The sequence below is a fragment of the Ailuropoda melanoleuca genome, chromosome 4 (genome assembly GCF_002007445.2).
Source record: "Ailuropoda melanoleuca isolate Jingjing chromosome 4, ASM200744v2, whole genome shotgun sequence".
Classification (NCBI taxonomy): domain Eukaryota; kingdom Metazoa; phylum Chordata; class Mammalia; order Carnivora; family Ursidae; genus Ailuropoda; species Ailuropoda melanoleuca.
The window spans coordinates 8,277,210-8,301,116 of record NC_048221.1 but is presented as its reverse complement, the minus strand read 5'-3'; the positions used below and the strand labels follow the sequence as shown (position 1 = coordinate 8,301,116).

At 57.2% G+C, this 23,907-nt stretch overlaps 2 protein-coding genes across 3 annotated transcripts in view; both read left to right on the top strand.

Moving 5' to 3' along the window:
- The window catches only part of ECSIT (ECSIT signaling integrator), a 17,877-nt gene extending 12,169 nt beyond the window's left edge, over positions 1-5,708 (top strand). The window contains exons 6-9 of one of the 2 annotated variants that reach the window (XM_011217717.3): positions 4,219-4,276; positions 4,393-4,541; positions 4,778-4,835; positions 5,377-5,708. In XM_011217717.3, the coding sequence (XP_011216019.2) occupies positions 4,219-4,276; positions 4,393-4,541; positions 4,778-4,835; positions 5,377-5,621 (510 nt within the window). In that variant the 3' untranslated portion in view covers positions 5,622-5,708. Of the gene's footprint in view, positions 1-4,218; positions 4,277-4,392; positions 4,542-4,729; positions 4,836-5,376 lie in introns of both variants that reach the window. The other variant, XM_002930828.4, reaches the window with a different exon arrangement.
- Positions 5,709-6,185: 477 nt separating this feature from the next.
- On the top strand, positions 6,186-22,554 carry ZNF653 (zinc finger protein 653). The gene is made up of 9 exons (XM_034657821.1): positions 6,186-6,500; positions 12,886-12,929; positions 15,046-15,261; positions 18,953-19,561; positions 19,720-19,900; positions 20,000-20,111; positions 21,162-21,276; positions 21,856-21,955; positions 22,127-22,554. Exons 1-9 carry the CDS (start codon positions 6,202-6,204, stop codon positions 22,302-22,304), a joined length of 1,854 nt encoding a protein of 617 aa, XP_034513712.1. The 5' UTR covers positions 6,186-6,201; the 3' UTR covers positions 22,305-22,554.
- Positions 22,555-23,907: the final 1,353 nt, after the last annotated feature.

Sequence of the window (23,907 nt, the reverse complement as noted above, 5' to 3'; positions counted from 1 at the left end):
GCTTTTTTTTTTTTTTTAAGATTTTATATTTATTTATTTGAGGGGGCAGGGGAGGGGCAGAGGGAGAGGGAGAATCCCAAGCGGACTCCACGTTGAGCTTGGAGCCCAATGCAGGGCTCGATCCCAAGATGCTGAGATCATGACCTGAGCTGAAATCAAGAGTTGGACGCTCGACCAACTAAGGCACCCAAGTGCCCCAGTTCTTGAGCATTCTATGCCAATTTTCTTCTCAGGCCTTTGTGCTTACTGCTCCCTCTGCCAGGACTACTCCTCCCTGGGACTTCATGTTCTTCTGATCTCAGCTATGCCATCCGTTCCTCAGGATCCCCTTCCTGACCACCCTGGCTGAGGCACTGGGTGACTGGCTTGGTTGCTCATTCACCATAATTCAGTTTCCCCTGTGTCTCCCAAGGCTCAGCACAGGGTCTGGCACAAAGCTGAGCTCAGCAGTTGTTTGTTGAATGACTGAATGAAATAGTCCATACACACACACACACACACACACACACACACACACCGGTGTCCTAAGGGCACCACTTGTGCCAGACCACGTGGAGGATCCTTTGGTCCTGGAGGCTGACCCCAGATCACAGTTTCTCTCGGAGCTGCTGGTTCTGAGATAGAGAAGCACTGGGGGCTGTGGGAGCCCAGAAGGGGCAGGGGAAGGGAGGGCTTCCTGGAGGAGGTGAGGGTGAGCTGCACTCAAGCAGGACAGGAGAGGCGAGGAGAGCATTCTAGGCAGAGGGAGCAGTGTGGGCTGGGGTTCAAAGGGCAGCTGGGAGATGAAGAAAGGGCTTCCTCTGGCCAGTGCGGGGCGGGGGGGCGGGGGGCTCGGGTGTAGGGAGAAGGGGCATGGAGGCGCCAAGCTAAAGAGTGTGGTTTGAAGCAGTTGGTGGGGAAGGAGCCACCAGGAAGTTTTAAGAAGAGGAAGGATGGGGTGGGAGTCATGTTTCTGGAAGGAGTTTCTGTTTCAAAAGCACCCTCTGGTGGCCACATGGATGGTGTTGGATGGGGGCCGACCGAGGACCGAGGGATTGGGACAGTGGGTAATGGGGTGTCCGCGTGAGAAAGGACAGAGACTTGGCCTGGAGCACATCGCAGAGGAAAGCTAGTCTTTAACTCATTTCTTCATTTTGAAAAGTAAAGCATTAGAAGCCAAAAAGTCCTCAAGGACACACAGTGAAGAGTTCTCCTCTCCTAGCCTGGCCCTTCAGTCCCCAGGCTCCTTCCCCAGAGGTGACCACGTCTGTGTCTCCTTGCATTTGCAAGCAGATATATCCTTTGTATGTATTCTTGTTTCCCCTCATTATGAAAAGTACATACAGAAAGGTTGAAAACATGGTAAAATGATCACCAGCACCACCTAGATTTAAAATGGGACAATCCAAGACTCCATCAAGAGGGCATTGTCTATGTAGATTCTAACAGCGCAGATTTGTAAAAAAAAAAAAAAAAAAAAAAAAAAAGCAAGCGAAAAGTTGAAGTATATTCAGTGGTACAGTAAGTTCCCTTCAGTGTGAGAGGGGAGGGGAAATAAAAGTGCATATACCTATTTGCCTGTTTTCACAAAAATAAGTAATGCAAAGATAGATCTGAAATGGGAAGAAATGATTATCTCTGGGCAGGAGGAGGAAATTGGGTAGAGAGAACAGGAGTGGAAGAGAGACATCTATTTAATATGGATTGACTTTTAAACTGTGAAAATGTTTACGTGTATTTTTTTATTTTCTTTNTGTTGACGTGTATTCTTTTATTTTCTTTATTTTTTTTAAAGATTTTATTTATTTATTTGACAGAGATAGAGACAGCCACCGAGAGAGGGAACACAAGCAGGGGGAGTGGGAGAGGAAGAAGCAGGCTCCTAGCGGAGGAGCCCGATGTGGGGCTCGATCCCAGAACACCGGGATCATGCCCTGAGCCAAAGGCAGACGCCCAACGACTGCGCCACCCAGGCGCCCCAATNTCCTAGCGGAGGAGCCCGATGTGGGGCTTGATCCCAGAACGCCGGGATCATGCCCTGAGCCAAAGGCAGACGCCCAACGACTGCGCCACCCAGGCGCCCCAATGTGTATTTTTTTAAATCAAAGGCGGGAGGGGAACTCCACTAAAATTGAAAACAAGCAGAAACAAATGGATATGGCTAAATATCTAATTGATAGTATAATCAATGAGAGAAGAAGTTCTTCCAAGTCAGTTGTCCAACTGCCCATCCTTAGTGGCACCTGTTCTAAGAACAGACACACCTGTAGAGAAATCCTAAGCTTAACCCCATAGCGTATGGTTAGCAGTAACACCAAAACTATTTCTGTGGCTTGATAGATAAGTGAATGTATTACTATTGATAGGAACCAAGATTTTTAGTGAGAAAAAGAAAGAAAAATATACAATCAAATGTGAAAAAAGAAAAAAAAAAGAAGAACTCCATGGTGTGAAATTTAAAATGAAAGATCAGTATTGGGGCGCCTGGGTGGCTCAGTCAGCTAAGTGTCCAACTCTTGAACTCAGCTCGGGTCGTGATCTCAGGGTCATGAGTTCAAGCCCTGTGCTTGGCTCCACGCTGGGTGTGGAGCCTACTTAAAAGAAAAAATATATATATCAGTATAATTGTTCAGTAAAAAGGCCCAGGAGCAAAACATATACTTTTTTCTGCCTCCAAAAAACTTACACTTTGAAAATGTTTCTGCAGTGGCACAGCATTCTGCACATATTCTGCACCTTGCCTTTGCTGTTTTCACTTAAGCATATGGCTAGGAGCCCATTCTGTGTCCATACCCGTTGAATTACCTGTGTTCTTTGTAACTTGAAAGGATGAATGATAGTTGTCTACTCTCAGACGTTTCAATCAAAGAATATATGCATTTTTAAGATTTTATTTATGTATTTGTTAGAGAGATCAATAGAGAGAGCACGCATGAGTAGGGGGAGGGACAGAGGGAGAGGGAGAAGCAGGCTCCCTGCTGAGCAAGGAGCCCGATGCAGGACTCCATCCCAGGACCCTGAGATCATGACCTGAGCCAAAGGCAGATGCTTNAGAGGGAGAAGCAGACTCCCCACTGAGCAGGGAGCCTGATGTAGGACTCCATCCCAGGACCCTGAGATCATGACCTGAGCCAAAGGCAGATGCTTAACCAACTGAGCCACCCAGGCGTCCCAGTATATGCATTTTTTAAAATTTGATTTGGGGGACACCTGGGTGGCTGAATTGGTTAAGCGTCTGCCTTTGGCTCAGGTCATGATCTCAGGGTCCTGAGATCGAGTCCTACATCAGGCTCCCTGCTCAGTGGGGAGTCTGCTTCTCCCTCTCCCTCTGCCTAGTGCTCCCCCTGGTTCCTTCTCTCCCTCTCTCTCATAAATAAATAAATAAATTAATAAAATCTTTAAAAAATTTTTTTCATTTGGTTTGGTTTTTGAATCGTGGCAGTATGTAAAGTCAGAAGGATATAAAAGGGATTTCCTGTCCTCCACAGAGGCAAACACTGATTGTTTCTTGTGTCTCTTTGGGAGTATACTGTGCATGTGAAATTATTTTTCTTTTTAAAACTCTACAAGCACAGGGGCGCCTGGGTGGCTCAGTTGTTAAGCATCTGCCTTCGGCTCAGGGCGTGATCCCAGCGTTCTGGGATCGAGCCCCACATCAGGCTTCTCCGCTAGGAGCCTGCTTCTTCCTCTCCCACTCCCCCTGCTTGTGTTCCCTCTTTCGCTGGCTGTCTCTCTATGTCAAATTAATAAATAAAAAATCTTNTCCTCTCCCACTCCCCCTGCTTGTGTTCCCTCTTTCGCTGGCTGTCTCTCTATGTCAAATTAATAAATAAAAAATCTTAAAAAAAAAAAAACTTTACAAGCATGGAACATTTACTATGTGCCAGGCACTGTTCTCAGCATTTTAGAACCATCTGAATTAAGTGCTGTTATCTTCATTTTGCATCTGGAGAAACTGAGGCACACAGGTACATCAACTTGACCACGGTCACACAGCCTGTGTGGCAGATCCCAAATTTTAACACAGGTAGGCAGGCTCTAGGGTTCCCTCTGGGTATACATCTTAAATGTCGGCAGCTAGTGCCAAAGTGGATAGAAATAAGGAAGGGATGGGCTTGAGTGATGGGTCGGAGGCCAAGAGGAGCCCTGAATTCGCTGGGATCCCCTTCCCCATTTTTCTCCCCAGCTCTTCTATAGGGGCTGGGGGCCACAAGCTTCCACCCCTCCTCCTCCTTGCAGATGCCTTCTTCCAAAGACTCCACAGGTGCAGCAGATCCTGCTGAGCCCCACATTGTAGGTAAGGCTCTGGCATGGGGGCTGGATTCCCACCAGGCCTGCTGGGTGGGCTCCCTGGGCCTTTGGGCAGAGCCCATCAGCCAAGGCCCCACCTGGGCATGTGTGTATCCACACCAGGAATCCAGACTCCTGATCAGCAGGCTGCCCTGGCCAACCACAACCCAGCCCGGCCTGTCTTCGTCGAGGGCCCCTTTTCCCTGTGGCTCCGAGACAAATGTGTCTATTATCATATCCTCAGAGCTGACTTGCTGCCCCCTGAGGAGAGGGTAAGGCCCCAAAGCGTGAGTGGGGGGTATGGGTGTGTTTGGGGGGCTGGCACCACCCTAAGGGCTCATGTGAGGTCTCAGAGGGGCAGGCGGAAGGGGAAGGGATAGCTCCTGGTGTGGGGAGGTAGGCTGCAGCTGGCTGCAAGATCCTGGGCCTCTGACCCTGCTGGACCCGCCTCCTGGGGTAGGAAGTGGAGGAAATTCCGGAGGAATGGAATCTCTACTATCCAATGCAGCTGGACCTGGATTACGGGAGGAGCGGCTGGGATGACTACGAGTTTGACATCCATAAAGGTAAAACTGGGATGGACAGGGTTCCAAACACCAGACATGATGAGGCCTCTGGGGTGGAAGGGTGGCACCCAGACTGAAACCCAGCCCAGTTACCACATGCAGACCCAGTAGATGTCCAAGTACACACACAAACACACACACACACTCCCCAGGGGCTCCAGGCCTGTTAGCCCTTGGTCATGGAGCATCTCTATGCTGGCTACTGAGTGTGACCAGGACAGGCCAAGTCTCTCTCCTTGAGCAGCTCTGGGCAGTGGGAGAACAGGCAAGTTAAGTTACATTCCTCGGGTCTCAAGGGAGGAGCACACCATCCAGCATCAGGTGGGATGTGGGGAGGACTTCCTGGTGGAATGTTGAAGAACCAGGAGGCATCACTCAGGTAAAGCATGGGATTAGCAGTCTAGGCAGACAGGATATCTCGTGCAGAGGCTTGGGTGCACAAGAAACATGCCACCTGTGGCCTGGAAGGAGTGCAGGCATGGGGGGGTGGTGTCCTCGGATTCCCACTGCACAAACTCTGAGCACCTATTTCCCCCAACAGTGGAGGAAGGCCCTGTCTTCGCCATATGCATGGCGGGTGCCCACGACCAAGCTACACTGGCCAAGTGGATCCAGGGCTTGCAGGAGACCAACCCAGCCCTGGCCCAGATCCCCGTGGTCTTCCGCCTGGCTGGGTCCACCGGGGAGCTTCGGGCGTCCTCCTCAGGGCTGGAGGAGCCGCCCCCGCCAGAGGGCCAGGAAGAAGAGGAAGACAATCAGCAGCGACAGCAGCAGGGCCAGAGCTGAGCTTGAGCGGTGACCTGCACAAGCTGCGGACTGGTGTGACAGCGTGAGATGCCTTTTGAGTGTACAGCAAATAAAAGTTTTCCGGTCTTCAGGCTGTCCTCTCTCTTCTCTGGCAGCGTGGCGTCTCTGTCCCTTTAATGCTTGGTGGCCTGGCTTTTCAAGGGATCTGCAGCATCCGGGACGGACAGATGAGACCCCAGACTTTACCTCTGCCTTCACCTGACAGCTCCTACCCTTCCGTTGTCATTTCCAGGATTCATTCGGGATGAAGCGTAGAGAGGGGAGCCCCTACCTCCCAGGGCCTACGGGCTCATTTAAGTCTTTCTTCCCGACCTGGCCTCAAACCTCAGCCCCTCCCCTCGGTCTCTGCGAAGTTAGAAAGTTTAACAGAGAAAAGGAATAGGGAGAATGGGTTGTTGCTTGCGCTTGTGGCGCGCATGCGCAGTTTCTGCTCTCGGTCTCTTCTTGGCGCCGTGGGGCAGTGAAAGTCCGTGAGAAATTTCCCGTCGGCGCGGAAGATGCGCGCCACTTCCGGCCGGGCTCCTAACAACGGGGGAGGTTGGTAACCAGGGAGGGGGGGATGGCGGAGCGGGTGCCGGAGCCCGAGGCGGAGGCGGAGGCTGAGGCGGGCGCAGGCGGGGAGGCGGCGGCCGAGGAGGGCGCGGCGGGCCGCAAGGCGCGGGGTCGGCCGCGGCTCACTGAGTCCGACCGAGCGCGGCGGCGGCTCGAGTCCCGGAAGAAGTACGACGTGCGGCGTGTGTACCTGGGCGAGGCGCACGGGCCCTGGGTGGACCTGCGGCGCCGCAGCGGCTGGAGCGACGCCAAGCTCGCAGCCTATCTCATCTCGCTGGAGCGCGGCCAGCGTAGCGGCCGCCACGGGTGAGGGGGCCCGAGGGAGGGAGGGAACGAGCGAGGGAGGAGACGCCCCCATTCCCCGCCGAGCCTGGTCCCGCCCCTTCTGCCCCCGGCCCCGCCCCTGGCACCTGTGAGCCCCGCCCAGTGGCCGGGCTGCCGGCCTGGGTCTCCTACCGCAGGTCCTGGGACGCGCCTGGCTCGCGGCCCCGCCTCCCGTCTTTCCGACTGCCCAATCCTAGAATGCGCCCAGCCTCTCGACCCGCCTTTAGCACTTGGCCCCGCCCGCTAGATTTCTGACTGCCCAATCCTAGTGCGGGCCCCACCTCCAAGCGTTCTAACTGCCTAGTCCCTGGAGGGGCGGCCCCGCCTCTTCTTCCTTGCTGGTCCTCGGGATCTCAAATGCCTCATCCTCTAAAACCCCTACTGTGTAGCCTGGGGCTGTGACTGGATACACTGGGCCACCCAGCCCTGTCCCTCATGAGGTTCTGACACTCCATCTGGGGCTGTGTGTGGCCCCATTCCCACAGCCCTCGACCCCAGACATAGGAAGACTCCTCACAGTCCAGATCGCATTCCCTTAAACCTCTTGGCTCCTGGGGAGCACCTTAGCCCATGGAGAGACTCAGGTGAAAAGGAGGCCCCAAGTTGGCTGCTCAGGTAGAGGGCAGAGCCCTTTGCAGAGTCTCAGTCTTGAGAATGAGGAGTGTGGATGCAGTTTTTCCCTTCCTGCCTAATAGGTTGGTGTGACAATTAAATGAGTTAAAATACAGCAAAAGGCTTAGAACATGGTTGGCACATAGTGAGCACTCCAGGTATTAGTGGTTATGATGATATTTGTTCTCTGTCACAAGCAATGCTGCGACAGAATCCTTGCTGTGCCCTGGTTTTTATTTGCACACATCGGCATGTTTCTCTGGGGGGAGATTCTAAGGATCAAGAATCAACCAGATCCTTCTGCCTCCCTGGGGTGGCAGGCTGGCTTACATGCCCAGGAGTGCAGCAGGAAATGCTGGGCATTAAAAAAAAACTCAAGCTAGTGTTCCATTATTGGAGTTTCTTTTTTTTAGACAGAGACATAGCATAAGCAGGGAAGAAGGGGAGGGGAGCAGGGTGAGAAGGAGAGAGAATCTTAAGCAGGCTCCATGCCCAGCGCAGCGCAGAACCCAACTCGGAGCTCGATCTCACAACCCTGATAACATGACCTGAGCTGAAATCAAGAGTCCCATGCTTCACCTACTGAACCACCCAGACATCACCCCATTATTGGAGTTACTGATTCATTTAATCTGGGTAGAGTTGCAGACCTTGTGCTTTTTTCTGCAAAGCTTCCAGGGAGACATTATGTGCAGCTGGAGTTGAGAACCACTGAGCAGAGGGAGCCCCTGGAGGTCCCTAAGCTGAAAGTGGTATTTGCAGAAGCTCAGTTTGTGTAGTCCTGCAGGCCTGGGGCCAGGACACTGAGACAACCCAGACAGGGAATGGCAATAACAGGACCCCGGGACACATGGGTAGTCAGGAAAATACACTACCCTGAGTGAGGGGTCTCCTGTGGAAAATGGACATGACCAGAGACAGGGCATCACTGGTTTAAACTCTTCAATTATTTGTAACTGTCTTGTACCTAGAAGGATTTCAGTTCAAGACTATGTACCACATGGACCAGAAGACAGAAATGAAAAGTGGGATGAAAAGAGAAATGAGGAGCGCCTGGGTGGCTCAGTCAGTTGGGTGTCTGCCTTTGGCTCCGGTTGTCATCTCAGGGTCCTGGGATCAGGCCCGTGTCAAGCTGTCTGCTTGGCGGGGAGTCTGCTTCTCCTTCTGCCTCTGCTCCTCCCCACCACTCATGCTGTCTCTCCCTCTCTCAAATAAATTAATAAAATTAAAAAAGAAAAGAGAAAGGAAAAGGAGGGACATGGGGCCAGGATCAGTGTTATTGGATTGAGGCATAAGTCACAGGGGACAAGGGCAGTTTTGTGGCATGGTGAGTTAAAAACCTGACCAGAGGGGTTCAAAAGACATGAAGAAGTGGGAATGGAGAAATGGCCATGAATTTGCCTCAGAGCCACACAGCAGCCAGTGGGAAAGGGGAAACAATGGTCAATAGTGGAGTCTCCAGTGTCCATCTGTTTCGGGAACGCTTACTCAGTACCTGCTATGTCCCAGACACTGGTATAGGTGCTGATGGCGTAGCAGTGAGCAACACGAAAAAATCACGGCCTTATGGAGCTGTCATTCTAGAGGGCAGAGACTTGTCCACTGTGCAAAGGTTGTCTATTACTATATATTTACTGTCATTTACTATAAATAAATTATGTAGTGAGAGACAGATAAGGGCTATGTGAAGAAAAAAAGTGAACTAGGGAAAGAGGAATCAGGAGGGTGTGCTGGAGGTTTAAGTAGGGTGTTAGGGTGGGCCACAGTGAGAGGATAGCATCTGGGGTACAGACCTGAAGGAGGCCAGGGAGAGCCATGCAGATATCTGGGGGAAGAGCATTTGAGGAAGAAGGAATGGCAGGTGCAAAGGCCCTGAGGCAGGACCCAGCCTGGTGTGTACATGGGGCAGTGAGGAGGCCCGTGTGGCCGGAGCACAATGAGAGGATGAAGAGTGGGAAAAGGCGAGGACAGGAAGGTGACAGGGCCTTGTGGGCTGCATGGAGACTCTGGTTTTTCCTCCCAGTGAAGTGGGAGGCCTGATAGGATTTTTATTTTATTTTATTTATTTATTTATTTTTTTGCTTTTTTTAAGTACGGAATTTTGGACAGAGAGGTCCCATACCTGGCTTATATTTTAACAGAAGCACTCTCCAGGGTGTGTGTGGCAGGAGGATTGGGTAAGGGATGCCCTGACACAAGGTTGGCTAAGAGTTGGCAGTCTTTAAAGCTCGTGATGCACGCCAGGAGGTTCACTCTTCTCTCTAGTGTTGTATGTGTTTGAATTTTTCTTTTTACACCTTCAAATGTTAACAAGAAAATCAAAAGAAGCACACAGACTCCGATGTTGAGGCTGTGGGAGGGGAGGGCCGGAGCTGGCAGACCGGGAAGGAGCTGACTGCTCTTGTCCAGGTGAGTGAGGCGGGACCATGCAGAAGTGGAGAGAAGTGGTTGAAATTAGGGCCAACAGGGTTTGCTGATGGGTGTGGATACGAAAGACGTCCCCCGGTTTGGACCCAAGCACCTGGAAAGTTGCAGACGCAGTTAACCGAGAAGGGCTAGGTCGGGGGCAATAGGACAGCTCACGCGCCAGCCGTCTGCGAGACCCCTACAGGTAGTGTTGGGGAAGCGTGCTGGTCGTGTGGTCAGGAGAGGGCCAGGTGGGAGATCCGGATTTGGGGGTCACCAGGCCAGTGATGGTATGGTGCTGGAGGTTGCCAAGGGGGCTCGGGTAGACACACAGGTCTGGGCCCGGCGCTCTCAGTCTGTGTTTAGAGAAGTCAGGGAGACGAGGGAGAAGCAGCAACCTGGAGGCTGGTGGAGAACCCGCCGGGGCGGCGTCTTGGAGGCCACGGGAAGGATCTGCAGTCGAACACTGCTGGGCCGAGTGAGGCAGCCACCCCGGGGGCCGAAATGGGGCAGTTGGTGGAATGGTGGAGAAAACCCTGACTCGAGGGGCTCAAGGGAGACGGAGGAGAAGACAGGAAGGCTGCGCACGTGTATAGACAACTCGGAGGGGGACAGAGGAATGGGCGGAAGTTGGCAGGGAAGGGACTTCAGATTATTTAAATCCAGGGTGGAAGAACTGGTGGTGTGTTTGGACACTTGGTGGGGATGATGGAGTCGAGCGTGAAAGCACATGGCAGAGGAGGGCGGAGGAGAACGGCTGGGCGCCGTTTGGGGGCTGGCCACTGCGAGGAAAGCAGAGCCCCGGAGAAGCCCCAGCAGCTGCTGTCCTCAAACAGGGTGATGTGTAAGGAGAGGAACTCGGAAAAGTGGGCAAGGGGAGGGAAGGCAGTTTGAGGTCTGGCCTCGTTTAATTGCCGCAGCAACTCTGTGTGGGAGGCACTGCTGTTTTCCCCAGATGAGGACACTGGGGTCGGAGGGGACGAGACACAGCTAGTCAGTCGCAGAGAGGAGACTTGAACTCGGCTCTGACTGGCACCAAACACCAAGCAGTGTTCCCAGCACCCTGGTCATGGCAAGGCCGTGAGTGCACAGAGGTGGCCATGGGTGTTGGGACTCGGGTGTGGGTGAAGATCTAGGCAGCCAGCCTCCCCCTTGCAGGGGAGGGGAGAGCCATGGGAGGGGATGGAGGCAACTGGAATGGGGGTGAAGGAGGGGGCAGAGACCTGGGGGGGGCAGAGCCAGGGGCAGGAGGGGCAGAGGAGCCCAGGGGAGCTGTCCTAGGACCAGACGTGGGGCATGGGGCCTGCGAATTTTTAGCAGGCGGGACAGGGGTCAGGTGGGCTAGGTGGTGAAGCCGACAAGGGACCCTGGACTGCCTGTCAGGATAATTTGTGGTGAGAACACAGTCTGGGCCGTAGCGGGGAGGCCCTGTGACAACGTCGACAATCACAGTGATCATCTCTACCACTTGCCGACTGGTTACTAAGTGCCAGGGGCTGCCCCAAGCTCTTTCAATGCACATAACCTCATGCCAGTCCCACAAGGAAGGCATGGTTATGATCCCATGCTGCAGATAGGGAAACTGAGGCATGGGGAGGCAAGGTGACCCAGAGTCTCAGGGCCTTCTGCTGCAGTGTAGAAAAGGAAGGATGAGGGGCGCCTGGATGGCTCAGTTGGAAGAGAATGCAACTCTTCATCTCAGGGTCATGAGTTCGGGCCCCACGTTGGGTATAGAGATTACTTTTTTTTTTTTTTTTAAGATTTATTTATTTGAGAGAGAGAAAGGGAGTGTGAGTGGGGGAAGGGGCAGAGTGAGAGAGAGAGAAAGAGGAAAGAGAATCTCAAGCAGACTCCCCGCTGAGCACTGAGCCTGATCTCACAACCCTGAGACCAGAGCCAAAATCAAGAGTCAGACGCTTAACCGACGGAGCCACTCAGGTACCCTGGGTGTAGAGATTACTTAAATAAATAAATTTAAAGGGAAAAAAAAGGAAGGCTGAGGAAGCAGCCAGAGCGGGCAGGCAGACCCGGAAGCATGGTGTCAGGAGGGCAGAGGGAGGCCCCTCACGGGTGCAGGAGAGGTGACTCCGAAGCGCCTGCCTGCAGCATGTGTAGAGCCAGTACTGGACTACAGCCGAGCGGCCCAGATGGGGTCAGGATCCCATCTGGCAGTTCTGGTGGCCATCTGGGTGCGGAGAGCCTTGGAGGGTCCCCAGTGTTGGGGCCTGGCCTTGCCCTGGGCTCCCTGAGGCACACGGTCAGGGTGTTGGGCTCCAGCCAAAGCGGGGAAGGCCCCAGAGCCAGATGGGTATGATGACCAGGGCACGTGGGCCCCAGCTGGCTGCAGGGGCAGGACTGACAGGGGGCAGCACCTTGGCCTGGGGCCCACACAGAGCAGGCAGTTCAGGTCGGGGGCAGGATCCTTAGCAGGGCCAGGCATCCTGGCTCAGTCTGACGGTCTCCCCAGGGCTCTCAACCAGCCTGGGGGGCAGGAGCTGCAGGGCCCTGGATGGGGCAGTACAGGTTTTGAAGCCGACTCCATAAAGGTCCTATTGTTATGGAACAAATGACCACGGACTTCATGGTTTAAAACCACACGGATTATCTCACATTTCTGCAGGCCAGGAGTCTAGCATGTTTTAGCTGGATCTTCTGCTCAAGGTCTCACAGGCCTGAAACCAGGGTTTCAGCCGGCCGTGCCTTCATCTGGGGGCTCAACTAGGGAAAGAGTTGCTTCCAGACTCCCTCGGAGCATTGGCAGAATTCATTTCCTCCTGGATTGTACAGCTGAGGTCCCCATAGCCTTAAGGCTGTCAACCAGGACTGCTCTCAGCTCCCAGGGGCCGTTCTCAGGTCCCAGCCCCTCATAGGCCTCTCCTAGCCTCGGCCTTAAGGGCTCCCCTGATTAGGCCAGGCCCACCTTGGAAAGCTCCCTCCTGATTGATTCCAAGTCACCTAGCCACGGGAGTGGTCTCCCATCATATTCTCAGGCCACCCCACTCAAGGGGAGAGGATTATAGAGTGTGTGACCCGAGGCTGGGAATTGTGGGGCCAGCATAGAATTCTGCCTGCCACACCGACTTTCTGTTACCCCTTTTCTGAGTTCTCCACTCCCCGGCCATGGGCCCCTGGGTAGGCAGCCTCATTCCTCAGCCTCATTTTCCCACTTGGTGAAACAGGGTGTGATGCTAGACCACCGTCCAAGGGCTGGTGTCAGTGGAGGAGAGAGTCCACGCAAAGAGCCCTAGGAAATAGAACGGCAGCTACAATTCGGCCTTGAAACCGTATGTTGTCATTAGCTCAGCATCAGCCCAGCCCTATGTTCACTCTCCCTGCCTCTCTCTTTCAGGAAGCCTTGGGAGCAGGTCCCCAAAAAGCCAAAGCGGAAGAAAAGTAAGTGGGGCTGCAGCCAGTGGGGAGGGGATGGGTGTTGGGAGTAAGTGGCTTTGTTGTTTGTTCCCTCGCTCATTCTCAGGCACCATTTGTGAAGGGCCGGCATGCGCCAGTGCTGTGCAGACCAGGACAGACCCAGCCCTGCCCTCGCAGAGCCCACGGTCTCAGGGAAAGACAGAGGACCAGGCCCAGAAGGGCCGTGGCAGGGAAATGGGGGCACCAGGGGCCCAGAGGAAGGGCCGGACTCAGCTGGGCCTGGGGAGGGGCAGGGGGCAGGGGCCGGAAGGGGATTGGCACCTGTGCTGTGGCCGGTGGCGGTTCCCCCACCACCCCCATAAAAGGCCAACTCACCACCCCACGCTGCACAGCTGGCAAGGGGCCAGGCCAGACTCCAAGCCTGTGTCACCCGAGCAGTCCCCTTAGCTCCTGCACTGCCCCGCCTGGTGCATGGGTGTCACCCAGGGAAGAGCTGGACAGGGCAGAGGGAACAGCTTGTGCTGGGACTGAAAGAGCGTGTCATGTGCCAGGCCGAGGGGAGCATGGCGTGAGCAGTCAGAGTAGAGGCCTAGAGTGCATTCCTCCTGCCCCTCGGCCGCAGCCTCGGAGCCCTGGCGCTGTGGGTCTCAGGCCTTGTCCAGCAGGGTGAGGGCCAGCGGTCCAGGCCAGCCGTCTGGTGGCAGTGAGTCCCCCTCCCTTCTCACAGCTGTCAGAGGGAAGGGCCAAGCTAAGTCTGTGACCTCCAAATCCCAAAAGGGTGAGGAGGGAGATAAGGAGGCAAGTGCTGAACTGGAGGGGCGGCTAAGGGTGGTGTCCCTGTTGTCCCCATGGTCGTCACTGGGTTGGAGGCCCCGGACAACATCCCTAGGCCCAAGGACCCTTCTGGGAGCCCTCCTCACCTCCCAGCCTGGAAGATCGGTGGGGGGGTTTCCTCCCCCTTGGCTACAGGACCAGCATCTTTAGACATATCACGGGTTCCATTTCTTGGGCATTCAAAGTGTACCCAGCCCTGTTCTATGCCCTGTCGATGTCTTCCCTCCCTCCTTCCTGGCAGCCCTCAAGGAACAGGGACTGATATTCTCCCCTGGCCCAGGAGAGGCAGCTAAAGTTCAGAGAAGCCGAGTCACTTGCCTGGAGCCACCCAGCTACAAAGTGGCAGTCAGGATTTGAATCCCACAGTCTGTCTCCACTGGGTGCCCAGCTCCTTGAAGCATTTACTCATTCAGCAAACATACTGTGTGCCAGGCCCTGTGTAGGCACTGGGGATACAAGAGGAGCAACAGACCAGTGTCCCTACCCATGGGGAGCTGGCATTCTAGTAGGGAAGACAGAAACACAGACACAGATAACCACAGATGGTATCTAGATGCTACCTGGAGAAAAAGAAGCAAGTCAGGTTGGCCAGAAGGATAGTGGGGAGGGGGTGGCAGACTGAGGGAAAGACCTGGATGAAGGGGGAAGGGCAAGGCAGTCATCTGGAAGGAGACACAATCTGTGCAAAGGCCCTGAGGCAGGGCCATACCCTGCTCGTTTCAGGAGCAGGGAGGAGGCCACAAGGCTGGGGTGAAGTGATCAAGGAGACCTGCAGGGGATGATGGGGCAGAACACGCAGGGCCTGGTGGGTCTGGGGAGGTCTTTGGCTTTTACCCCCAGCCAGGTAGGAGCCCTGGTGGATTCTGGGCAGAGAAGAGGCATGGCCTGACTCAAGTGTTTGCAGCAGGCACCCTCTGTCTGCTGCAGCCTGAGTAGACTGTAGTGGGACAAGAGTGGGAGCCAAGAGATCAGGGCGGAGGGACTCAGCTGGTCCAGGCCAGAGACACTGATGAGGGTGAGTCTATTAACAACAAGCAGCTAATGACCACTGCGCACCTATCATGTGCCAGGCTCCACAGTTGATGTGGTTTCACTCATTCAGTGAGGCCGGTCTGGCCGGGGGTCTCTGTTATCACCGGGGTGGATCTCAGTGCTCAGGGCCTGTTTCGTCATCTGCACACTGGGGACGGGCCTGGACAGGGTGCAGGAAGGTGTCTCACCCTCCGGGAGCCGTAAGGCTGGGGCATCCTGGGGACCTAGGGGGGCGAGCACTGCCCCTGACTCCGGCCCCGCCCCGTGTGTGCAGGGAGGCGACGCAACGTGAACTGCCTGAAGAACGTGGTGATCTGGTACGAGGACCACAAGCACCGCTGCCCCTACGAGCCGCACCTGGCCGAGCTGGACCCCACCTTCGGCCTGTACACCACGGCCGTGTGGCAGTGCGAGGCTGGCCACCGCTACTTCCAAGACCTGCACTCGCCCCTGAAGCCCCTCAGCGATTCAGACCCCGACAGTGATAGAGGTGGGTCCGAGGGGTGAGGGCTCAGCGCTCCTTGGGGGCTGGGTCGCTCTGGACTCCCTGCCCTCGCGGGTCTTGTCGGTCTCAGGCCAGCACTGGAAGCATCATAGCAAGGAGGCCAGCGCTGGCCTTGGGGACGGTGCCCCGACCTGGCAGGCCGGGCTGCAGTCTGCCAAGTCCTTCTGGAGCTGAGAGGCGGTGGCCCCCATTTTCCAGAGGGACAGCTGCGAGAACTTGGCCCACCTGTGCCCGAGGCCAACTGGGCTGGGGGTCGGGACACCTGGCTCGGCGGCCGGAGGGAGGGGTGGATGCTGGGCCTCCTCAGGCTTGGCTCCTCTCCTGGCCTCTTCCTCCTCCTCTGTTTTCCCTGGCCCTTTTCCTTTTGGTTCTGGGCTGTCTCTCCCAGCGTCATCCTCTTCCCCTCTCTGTCCTGTTCTCCTCTTTCCTTCCCATTTCTCTGTTCTTGAGCTCTCTCTTGTCCCCCCTCCCTCTCACACTCTTCGGTTTCACCCTCTGCCTTCTGTCTCCTGCCTTCTCCCTGCCCCCCAGTCTCTCCCTATCTCCCCACACCCCACTCCCTTCCCCCCATCTGTGTCCCCACTGCCCATTGTCTGCCGTCCCATATGGGTCACGTGTCCTGAGCCGGCAGCAGGACTGGGAGGGACTCAGTTACTGAGGCCCAGTTGGCCCTGGTAGGGGAGCAGAGGAGACGCTGTGGGTGGCGAGGGGCTGCCTGCCTGCCTGCTGGCCTCAGGGGCTCAGCTTCAGCTGCAAGAAGGAGCACGGGGCCCACTGCCAGGTGCCCTGCCAGGGCTGAGGGTGAGGTCAGTCGCCAGGGCTGAGCCTGCGCTGGCAGGAATCTCAGAGCAGGTGGCATCCCAGCTGGCCGAGGGGAAGCCGTGGGCGAGAGGTGTTCCAGGTGGGCCCCCTGGCCGGTGGCTGTCCCGTGTGCGTCAGCCAGACCCCAACATGCAGCCGGCTCTTCGGCCATTCTCTTCCCCGCTCCAGGTGCCCCCCTCCCCAAACCACCCTGAGTCCTCCCTACAGCTCTTCATTAGCCCCACTTGACAGTCAAGGAAACCAAGGCCCCGGGACTAATGTGACTGACCCCTCTGGTGATGGGTCCGCTGGGCTGGGGTTGGCACCTTTGTACCCCCACCCAACTTTGACACCAGTGGCTGCCAGATGTGGCTCTCAGGAATGAGTGCTGGGGTCCAGGGTGGGTCTGCTGTGGCTGCAGTCTGGCCTTCACAGCTACAGCTGGGGAGGCAGTTACAAGGAGGGGCCAATCCCCCTACCCCACCCCTGCTGCCANGATGTGGCTCTCAGGAATGAGTGCTGGGGTCCAGGGTGGGTCTGCTGTGGCTGCAGTCTGGCCTTCACAGCTGGACGCTACAGCTGGGGAGGCAGTTACAAGGAGGGGCCAATCCCCCTACCCCACCCCTGCTGCCATCCCAGGGCCATGAGTCAGGGATGGGGCATTATGGTAAGAGTGATCATAGAAACATTGATAGGGCACTTACTCAGAGCCTGGTACTGTCCTAGGCCCTGTACATATATTTACTCATTACCCCCAAACACCCCCTGGGCTAGGTGCCAACTTATCTCTAGGCCCAGAGAGGTTACATAAGGCGCCCACATTCACACAGCTGGAGGGGGGAGCACCAAGATTCCACCCCCAAAGTCTGGCTCCAGAGCCTGTGTGTTCCATATGACCTTCTGGGAGGGTAGGACACATGGTCCCCAGACAGTGCACCCCGACTCTCTCATGAGTGTGTAACCGAGGGTCAGTTCTTGATTTTTCTGTCCCCGNTGTTCCATATGACCTTCTGGGAGGGTAGGACACATGGTCCCCAGACAGTGCACCCCGACTCTCTCATGAGTGGGTAACCGAGGGTCACTTCTTGATTTTTCTGTCCCCCANATTTTTCTGTCCCCGTTTCTCCCCGTGTGTGGACTTAAGCATGATATGCCTGGGCAAAATGTCGGTCTCCTTGACCTTCGTCACAACGTTGGGCTGATTCATTCATTTTTACAGCCGTGTGCTCAGTGTGCTCCAGGCGGCCTTCTGGGCACTGGGGCCTGTGCACAGGGCCCCCCTATCCTGTGGAGCTTATGATCTAGAGGGGAAGCAGAGAGGAAACAAGATAAACAATTAAAATCTAGAGGACTCTGGTATTTTGGAGTGAAATAAAGGAGAGAAAAGAGTGCTATTTGAGATAAGTAGTCAGAGGCTTCCCTGAATAAATACATTTTAGGAAAGGGTCTGATGGAGGTGAGGGAGAGCGCCCCTGCAGGTGTCTGGGAGAAGGGTGTTCAGGCAGAGCAAACAGCAAATGCAAAAGCCCTGAGGCAGGAACCTGCCTAATATCCCTAAATACGTGGATGTAGTGCCAGCGGGTTTTGCTGACAGACTGGAAGTGGGTGTGAGAGAAAGAGAAGTCAGGGGCAGCCCTAGGACTTTGTTTGGCCTGAGCACCTGGAAAGACAGAGCCGCCATCATCCCTTGAGATGGGGATGACTGGGAAGGGTGTGGGCTTTTTCTTAGGGAAGATTCAGAGCCCAGAATTGCTGGGCGGACTCTGAGGTGCCTGAGAGACCCCCCCGCCAGGGGCAGCAGAGGAGCCAGCGGGAGGTAGGAGTCCCCAGCCCCACAGGAGGTCCAGGCAGGAGCTGTCCACATGGAAGCATCGGGTATGGGTGGTGGCAGGGTAATAAAATCAATATTCGATCTTTGTCCCTGGTTCCTGGCACAGAGCTCCCAAAACCCTTGGAATTCCTGAGTGATGGGAATGTTCCTCATTGTTCATCATGAGCCCCTTTCATAAGGGGCCCCTTTGGAACACACCTGAGTCTGTGCTAATGAGGTGACTCAGACAGGGTCCCCTGGATAGCTTCAGGATAGGGGCTGGTCATCAAAGGCCAGACGCATGATTAGACGCATGATTAGACGGGGGATCTCAGCCCCACCCCTGGCCCCCAGGGAGCAGCCTGGGGCTGGAGACTGGGTTGCAAAAACTCTTCAATAAGGAGGTCCAGAGAGCTTGCAGGTTGGTAAACACCTCGAGGTGCTAGGAGGGTGGCGCGTCTGGAGAGGGCGTGACAGCTCCCGCCCCAGCCCCCACACCTTGCCCTGGGCACCTCTTCCATCTGACTATCGCTGAGTGGCATCTCTTGTGATAAAACTGTAGCTATAAGTAAAGCATTTTCCTGAGTTCTGTGAATTGTTCTAGAAAATTATCGAACCTGAAGAGAATGTCGTAGAAACCCACAATTTATAGCCAGAATTACAATGGCCTGGGTCTTATAGCCGGTGTCTGAAGCGGGGGCAGGTAGTCTTGTGGGACCTGAGTCCTTAACCCATGGCATCCGAATTGAATTGCCAGACACCCACCTGGTGTCAAGAACGAGGGCGGGATCTACACCATCAGGCTAGCTGAGACCCTGGGGTAAGTGGAGCACTGAGGAGAGCCCTGGCTAGAACCTTCCAGACCTGTAAGAGCCAACGAGGCTAAGAAGGGGATACCAGGGAAGGGCCAGAAAACCAGAATTCGGGTCTGGAGGCACAAGGGGGACTGAGAAATGACCAATGTTTGTGGCACCGAGGGGGTTACCGTGGCCCCTAGTGAGCCCTCGACAGAGTGTTGCCGCCACTGTTGCTGTTGTGACTGTCCCCTTTCCTCTGTCACCACAGTGGGCAATGGCCTGGCAGCCGGCAGCTCCGACTCCCCCAGCTCAGGCTCCGGCTCTGACTCCGAGGAGCCCCCTGAGGGCCAGCCACCCAAGGCGGTGGCAGCGGCGGCAGTCACCCCCACCAGCCCAGCGGGCAGCAGCGGGCTCATCACTCAAGAGGGCGTGCACATCCCCTTCGACGTCCACCACGTGGAGAACCTGGCTGAGCAGGGCACACCGCTGTGCCCCAACCCGGCAGGCAGCGGGCCCGAGGCCCTGGAGACGGTGGTGTGTGTGCCAGTGCCTGTGCAAGTGGGCCCGGGCCCCGGCACCCTCTTTGAGAACATGCCCCAGGAGGCGCTGGGCGAGGTGGTGGCCAGCTGTCCCATGCCGGGCATGGTGCCTGGCTCGCAGGTGATCATCATCGCCGGCCCCGGCTACGATGCCCTCACAGCCGAGGGCATCCACCTCAACGTGGCCGCAGGCAGCAGTGCCCCTGCTGGGGGCCTGGGGGATGAGGTGCCCTGCGCCATGATGGAAGGTGTAGCTGCCTACACCCAGACGGAGCCTGAGGGCACCCAGCCTGGCACCATGGACCCTGCCACCCTGGCAGGCATCGAGACCAAGAAAGGTCTGGGGGGGCCGTGCCGGTCCAGGGGGGCTGCTGTGGTCTCTGGCAGGGGTTGGGGTGGGACCTGGGAGGAGGAGGGAGGGTGGAGGGGTGGCCCCGTATCCAGCGTCTCAACCGCAAAGTCCCCCACGGACACCCACCCTGTGTCCACCCCGTAGAGAAGGAGGACCTGTACATGCTTAAGAAGGAGGAGAAGGAGGAGCCCGTGGCCCCAGAGCTGGCAGAGCTGGCGGCGACAGTGCCTGAGAGTGCAGAGCCCGAAGCAGAGGCCGACGGGGAGGAGCTGGACGGCAGCGACATGTCGGCCATCATCTACGAGATCCCCAAGGAGCCCGAGAAGTGGGTGCCTAGGCAGCTGGGGACTGGGACAAGGAGCAGCCCCGGGGCCCACAGCCTGCCTGGTGTGAGCCCTGATGCCATGGGCCCCTTCCCCTCCAGGAGGCGGCGGAGCAAGCGGACTCGGGTGATGGATGCCGATGGCCTGCTAGAGATGTTCCATTGCCCCTACGAGGGCTGCAGCCAGGTCTATGTGGCCCTCAGCAGTTTCCAGGTGAGGCCACCACCCAAGCAGGCCGAGCAGGGCCTGCTTCCGTCTCCCGCGGCCTGTGTGCTGGTGTCTGTGGCTCACAGAGGGCCCGACTTGGCCCGATCGGGTGCCACTGGCCTGCCTCCCACATGCCCACCTCTCAGCTTCTCACTGACACTACCTCAGCCACAGGGCACCAGGCGTCACCTTGCTGCCTCCCCTTCCTGCTTTCCAGTGCCCTGTCCTGCCTTCTCAGCCGACCTGAACTCGGCCACCTTCTTGGCTCTGGATGCCTCTTCTCCAGGTTCAGCTCAGGATGCCCCACCGGCAGGAAGCCCACCCTAGTCCCCCAGGGTTGGCGGGGCCTGCGAGCCTCAGGTCGCTGCACCACCAGGACATACCTGTAGTTTGTCCTCCGGAGCCTGGACGGGATGTCCCAAGGGCAGAGACAGGGTCCTGTCACATTCCCACCTGAGGCAGGAGGCGGCACCGGTAGGCCTTTGAATTTGCCAAGTCTCCTTTGCCAGCGTGTGTTGAGCACCGACCGGGTGCCAGGCCTAGTGCTGGGCACTGGAGCTACAGGTGTGCTGGTGACTTAAAGAATAAAAGAACAAAGGAATGACTGAGGGGGCTGCCTGCTCCAGACCTGGGGGCAGCGCAGCTCCGTGGCAAAGCCTGCTGTGGGACTGAGAGCCCTGGAATCCAGGCCAGCCCTGCCACTGCCCACCTGTGAGGCATGGGCCAAACCCTAAGCCTCTGGAACCTCATCTCCCCATCCATAAACCGGGCCAATAGCAGCCCCCCCCCACAAGGTTATGACAAAGCTGATTAATGCCCCAGGCCAGGCCCTGGCTGTTGTGGGTGCACAGGAAAGGTGGGGTGGATCCCAGTTGTGTCCCTGGGCCTTTGCTCAGAGCTGGGAGGCCCTCAAAAGGGCAAGGGCACCCCTCTTCCCTCCTCCAGAGAGGCTGGCCCTGGCCTGCCTCCCAGCAGCCCTTATCTGCCCCCACCGTGGAGATCCCTGGAGGTGGGCCATGGCACCCACAGCCCCACTCCTGCCCCTCTTGCCTACAGAACCATGTCAATCTTGTGCATCGGAAAGGGAAGACCAAAGTGTGTCCACACCCTGGCTGCGGCAAGAAGTTCTATTTATCCAACCACCTGCGGCGGCACATGATCATCCATTCAGGTCAGACCCAGGGTGGGGCTGGCAGTGCGGGGCCCAGGGTCGTGGGCTTGGATCTCAGGCGGGGGTAGGCGGGCTGAAACCCCGGGGAGCACTGGGTTCCCAGGCATAGGACTGCCCCCCCCCCGGGGACTGCCACCCAGGGCGTGGGCTGCTGACTCAGTGGGTAGCTGTGATGCCTGTGTCCCGCGGGAGGACACGGTTTCAGATTTTTCAAGAGGCAGGAACCTTGGATTTTTATGTGAAATCGCCCCGAAGTTCAAATATTGGGGTCAAATTCACACCCAGTCTGGCTTGACAGTTTGGACTCCGTGCCTCCCGGGGAGCCGAGCTCACATTTCAGCTCTGCCCCGGCGCCCTGCCGGGCAGTCTCTGAGCCTCATACGGGGCTGTGAGCTGCCCTCGGTAATAACCGCCCTCGTTATTAGAGCCAGCAGTGGCTCCCAGAGGCTGTGGGATCTGGTGTCCCTGCGCCCAGAGGTCCGGGAGACCGCCGCGGAGACCCGGTTCCGGCCGCGCAGCAGGGACGTCCCGCAGCCCCCACCCCCGACGGCGGCGCGCTCAGCTCCGCATCTCCCCCAGGTGTCCGTGAATTCACCTGCGAAACCTGCGGCAAGTCCTTCAAGAGGAAGAACCACCTGGAGGTACACCGACGCACGCACACCGGCGAGACGCCCCTGCAGTGAGTGACAGGCTTCCTTCCCCTCGAGGGGGCTGAGAGGGAGGGGGGTGTGGACCTGGACTGGCAGAGGGCGGGTCCACCCCTTGGGTTCCTCGTAGTTTGGGCCCCGCCCCCAATGCGGCCCCACCCCAGTCTGACCCGCCCCCGGTGTCGCCCGCCGGCTCCCGGCAGGTGCGAGATCTGTGGCTACCAGTGCCGACAGCGCGCGTCGCTCAACTGGCACATGAAGAAGCACACGGCCGAGGTGCAGTACAACTTCACGTGCGAGCGCTGCGGGAAGCGCTTCGAGAAGCTGGACAGCGTCAAGTTCCACACGCTCAAAAGCCACCCGGACCACAAGCCGGCCTGACCCATCCAACCACTGACCGCCCCTATTTATTCGTCCGCTCGGACAAGATGCCCGGGCTTGCCGGGGCCCGGACAGCCGCGGGGGCCTCCCGGACCGCAGGCCGGAAGGAGGCGCCCCTGCCCTGCCCAAGGGCTGGGTCCCCCGGGGCTGGTCCCCCCCCAACCCTACCCCATCTCGGGAGGTGGCACCTGGGGCACTGCTAGAACTGTGTCAAGAGAGCAGAGCGAGATTAAAGAGCGAGAAAAGAGACGCCCTTCCCCTAGGCCTGGATGATTTGGGGGGCCGGGCCCCTCTTTGTCTCCATCCTGGTCCCTTCCTGAGCAAGGCCAGGGCAGGTGGTGATGCCCCTACATGCCGGACAATGCCCTTTTCCTGACAGCCTCTGCTATGCCTCAGCTATCTGGGCCTGGCAGCTCTGAACACTCCCTGCCACAGGCCCAGGGTTGGGAGGTTGGGAGCCTGGGAGGCCAGGGAACATCTCCCAAGACTCCTAAATCTCCCGTAGAACACGCATTCCCCACCGTCAGAAAACTCAGGGGCCGCTTGGGGAGATGTTCAGAAGACCCCTAAATAAGACATCTACAGCTGTGACAAACGCCGTGCAGGAAATAGAGTGATATTAGTTTCTGGCTGTTTAAATTGGTGGTCAGGGAGGTCCTCTCTGAGATGGTGGCATTTGAATATAGACCAGAATGACAAAGAGGTTCCGTCCCTGAAGAAAGCTGGAGAAGGCAAATCCCAGGCCGAAGGAACAGCCAGTGCCAAAGCCGTGAGGTAGAACGGCTCGGCGTGTTCCTGGAACAGGAAGCCGCGGTGGGGAGGGGAGTTGGCAGCGACGGGGCGGCTGCCCTGGCCCCATTTCCCGGAGGAGGATGCTGAGGTCGCCGCCGCCTCCTGTCGGCCTCCAGCAAGACAGGCGGGGTGTGATACGAGGCCGGCGGCCGCCAGGTGGCGCGCAAACTGCGTGGGCCCTGGTGGCTGCTGCCACGTGACCCCGGGGACCGCAGCCGCGAGCCTGGGCACGTGCCCGAGGGAGCCCTGTGGCGCCACTCGCAGATTGGCCCCTTGGCTCCTCACCAGCTCCTGGGGGCGGGGCCGCAGCTAGGCTTCATTTTACACTTTGGACCGGGTATTATCCCAACCAGGGACGGAAGCGTCGGCGAGAATGAGCAAGTCCGGCCGCTGGGGCCACCCACGCGAGCTCCCCAAATCCCCCAGGGCTCAGTCCCCTTCGCTATCCCCGCACGTCCAGAGCCAGCAGTTTCCATGGAAACCGCAGCCGGGTCTGCGCGCCCGGGAGGAGCTCCCCTCCCGGCACAGGCACAATTTGCAATCCGATAGGAGCCGGGAGGAACACGGGGTGGGGAACAAGCCTTCGCTCGGGGTCTCTAGGTTCGACAGCCAGGTCGCCCCGGCAAACCCAAGAGGGGCCACTCGGGGACCTGCAACGCCACCGCCCAGATTGCGCGGGCCTCTGTGATTGGTCTGTTCTCTCCATCAGCGTGGCAGTGCTCTCTGCTGCGCGCTCTCTCATTGGCTCAATCTCGAGGGCATCCTCCCTCAATTCGTTCTCCCGAGGGCAGTCCCTGATTGGTCAAATTAG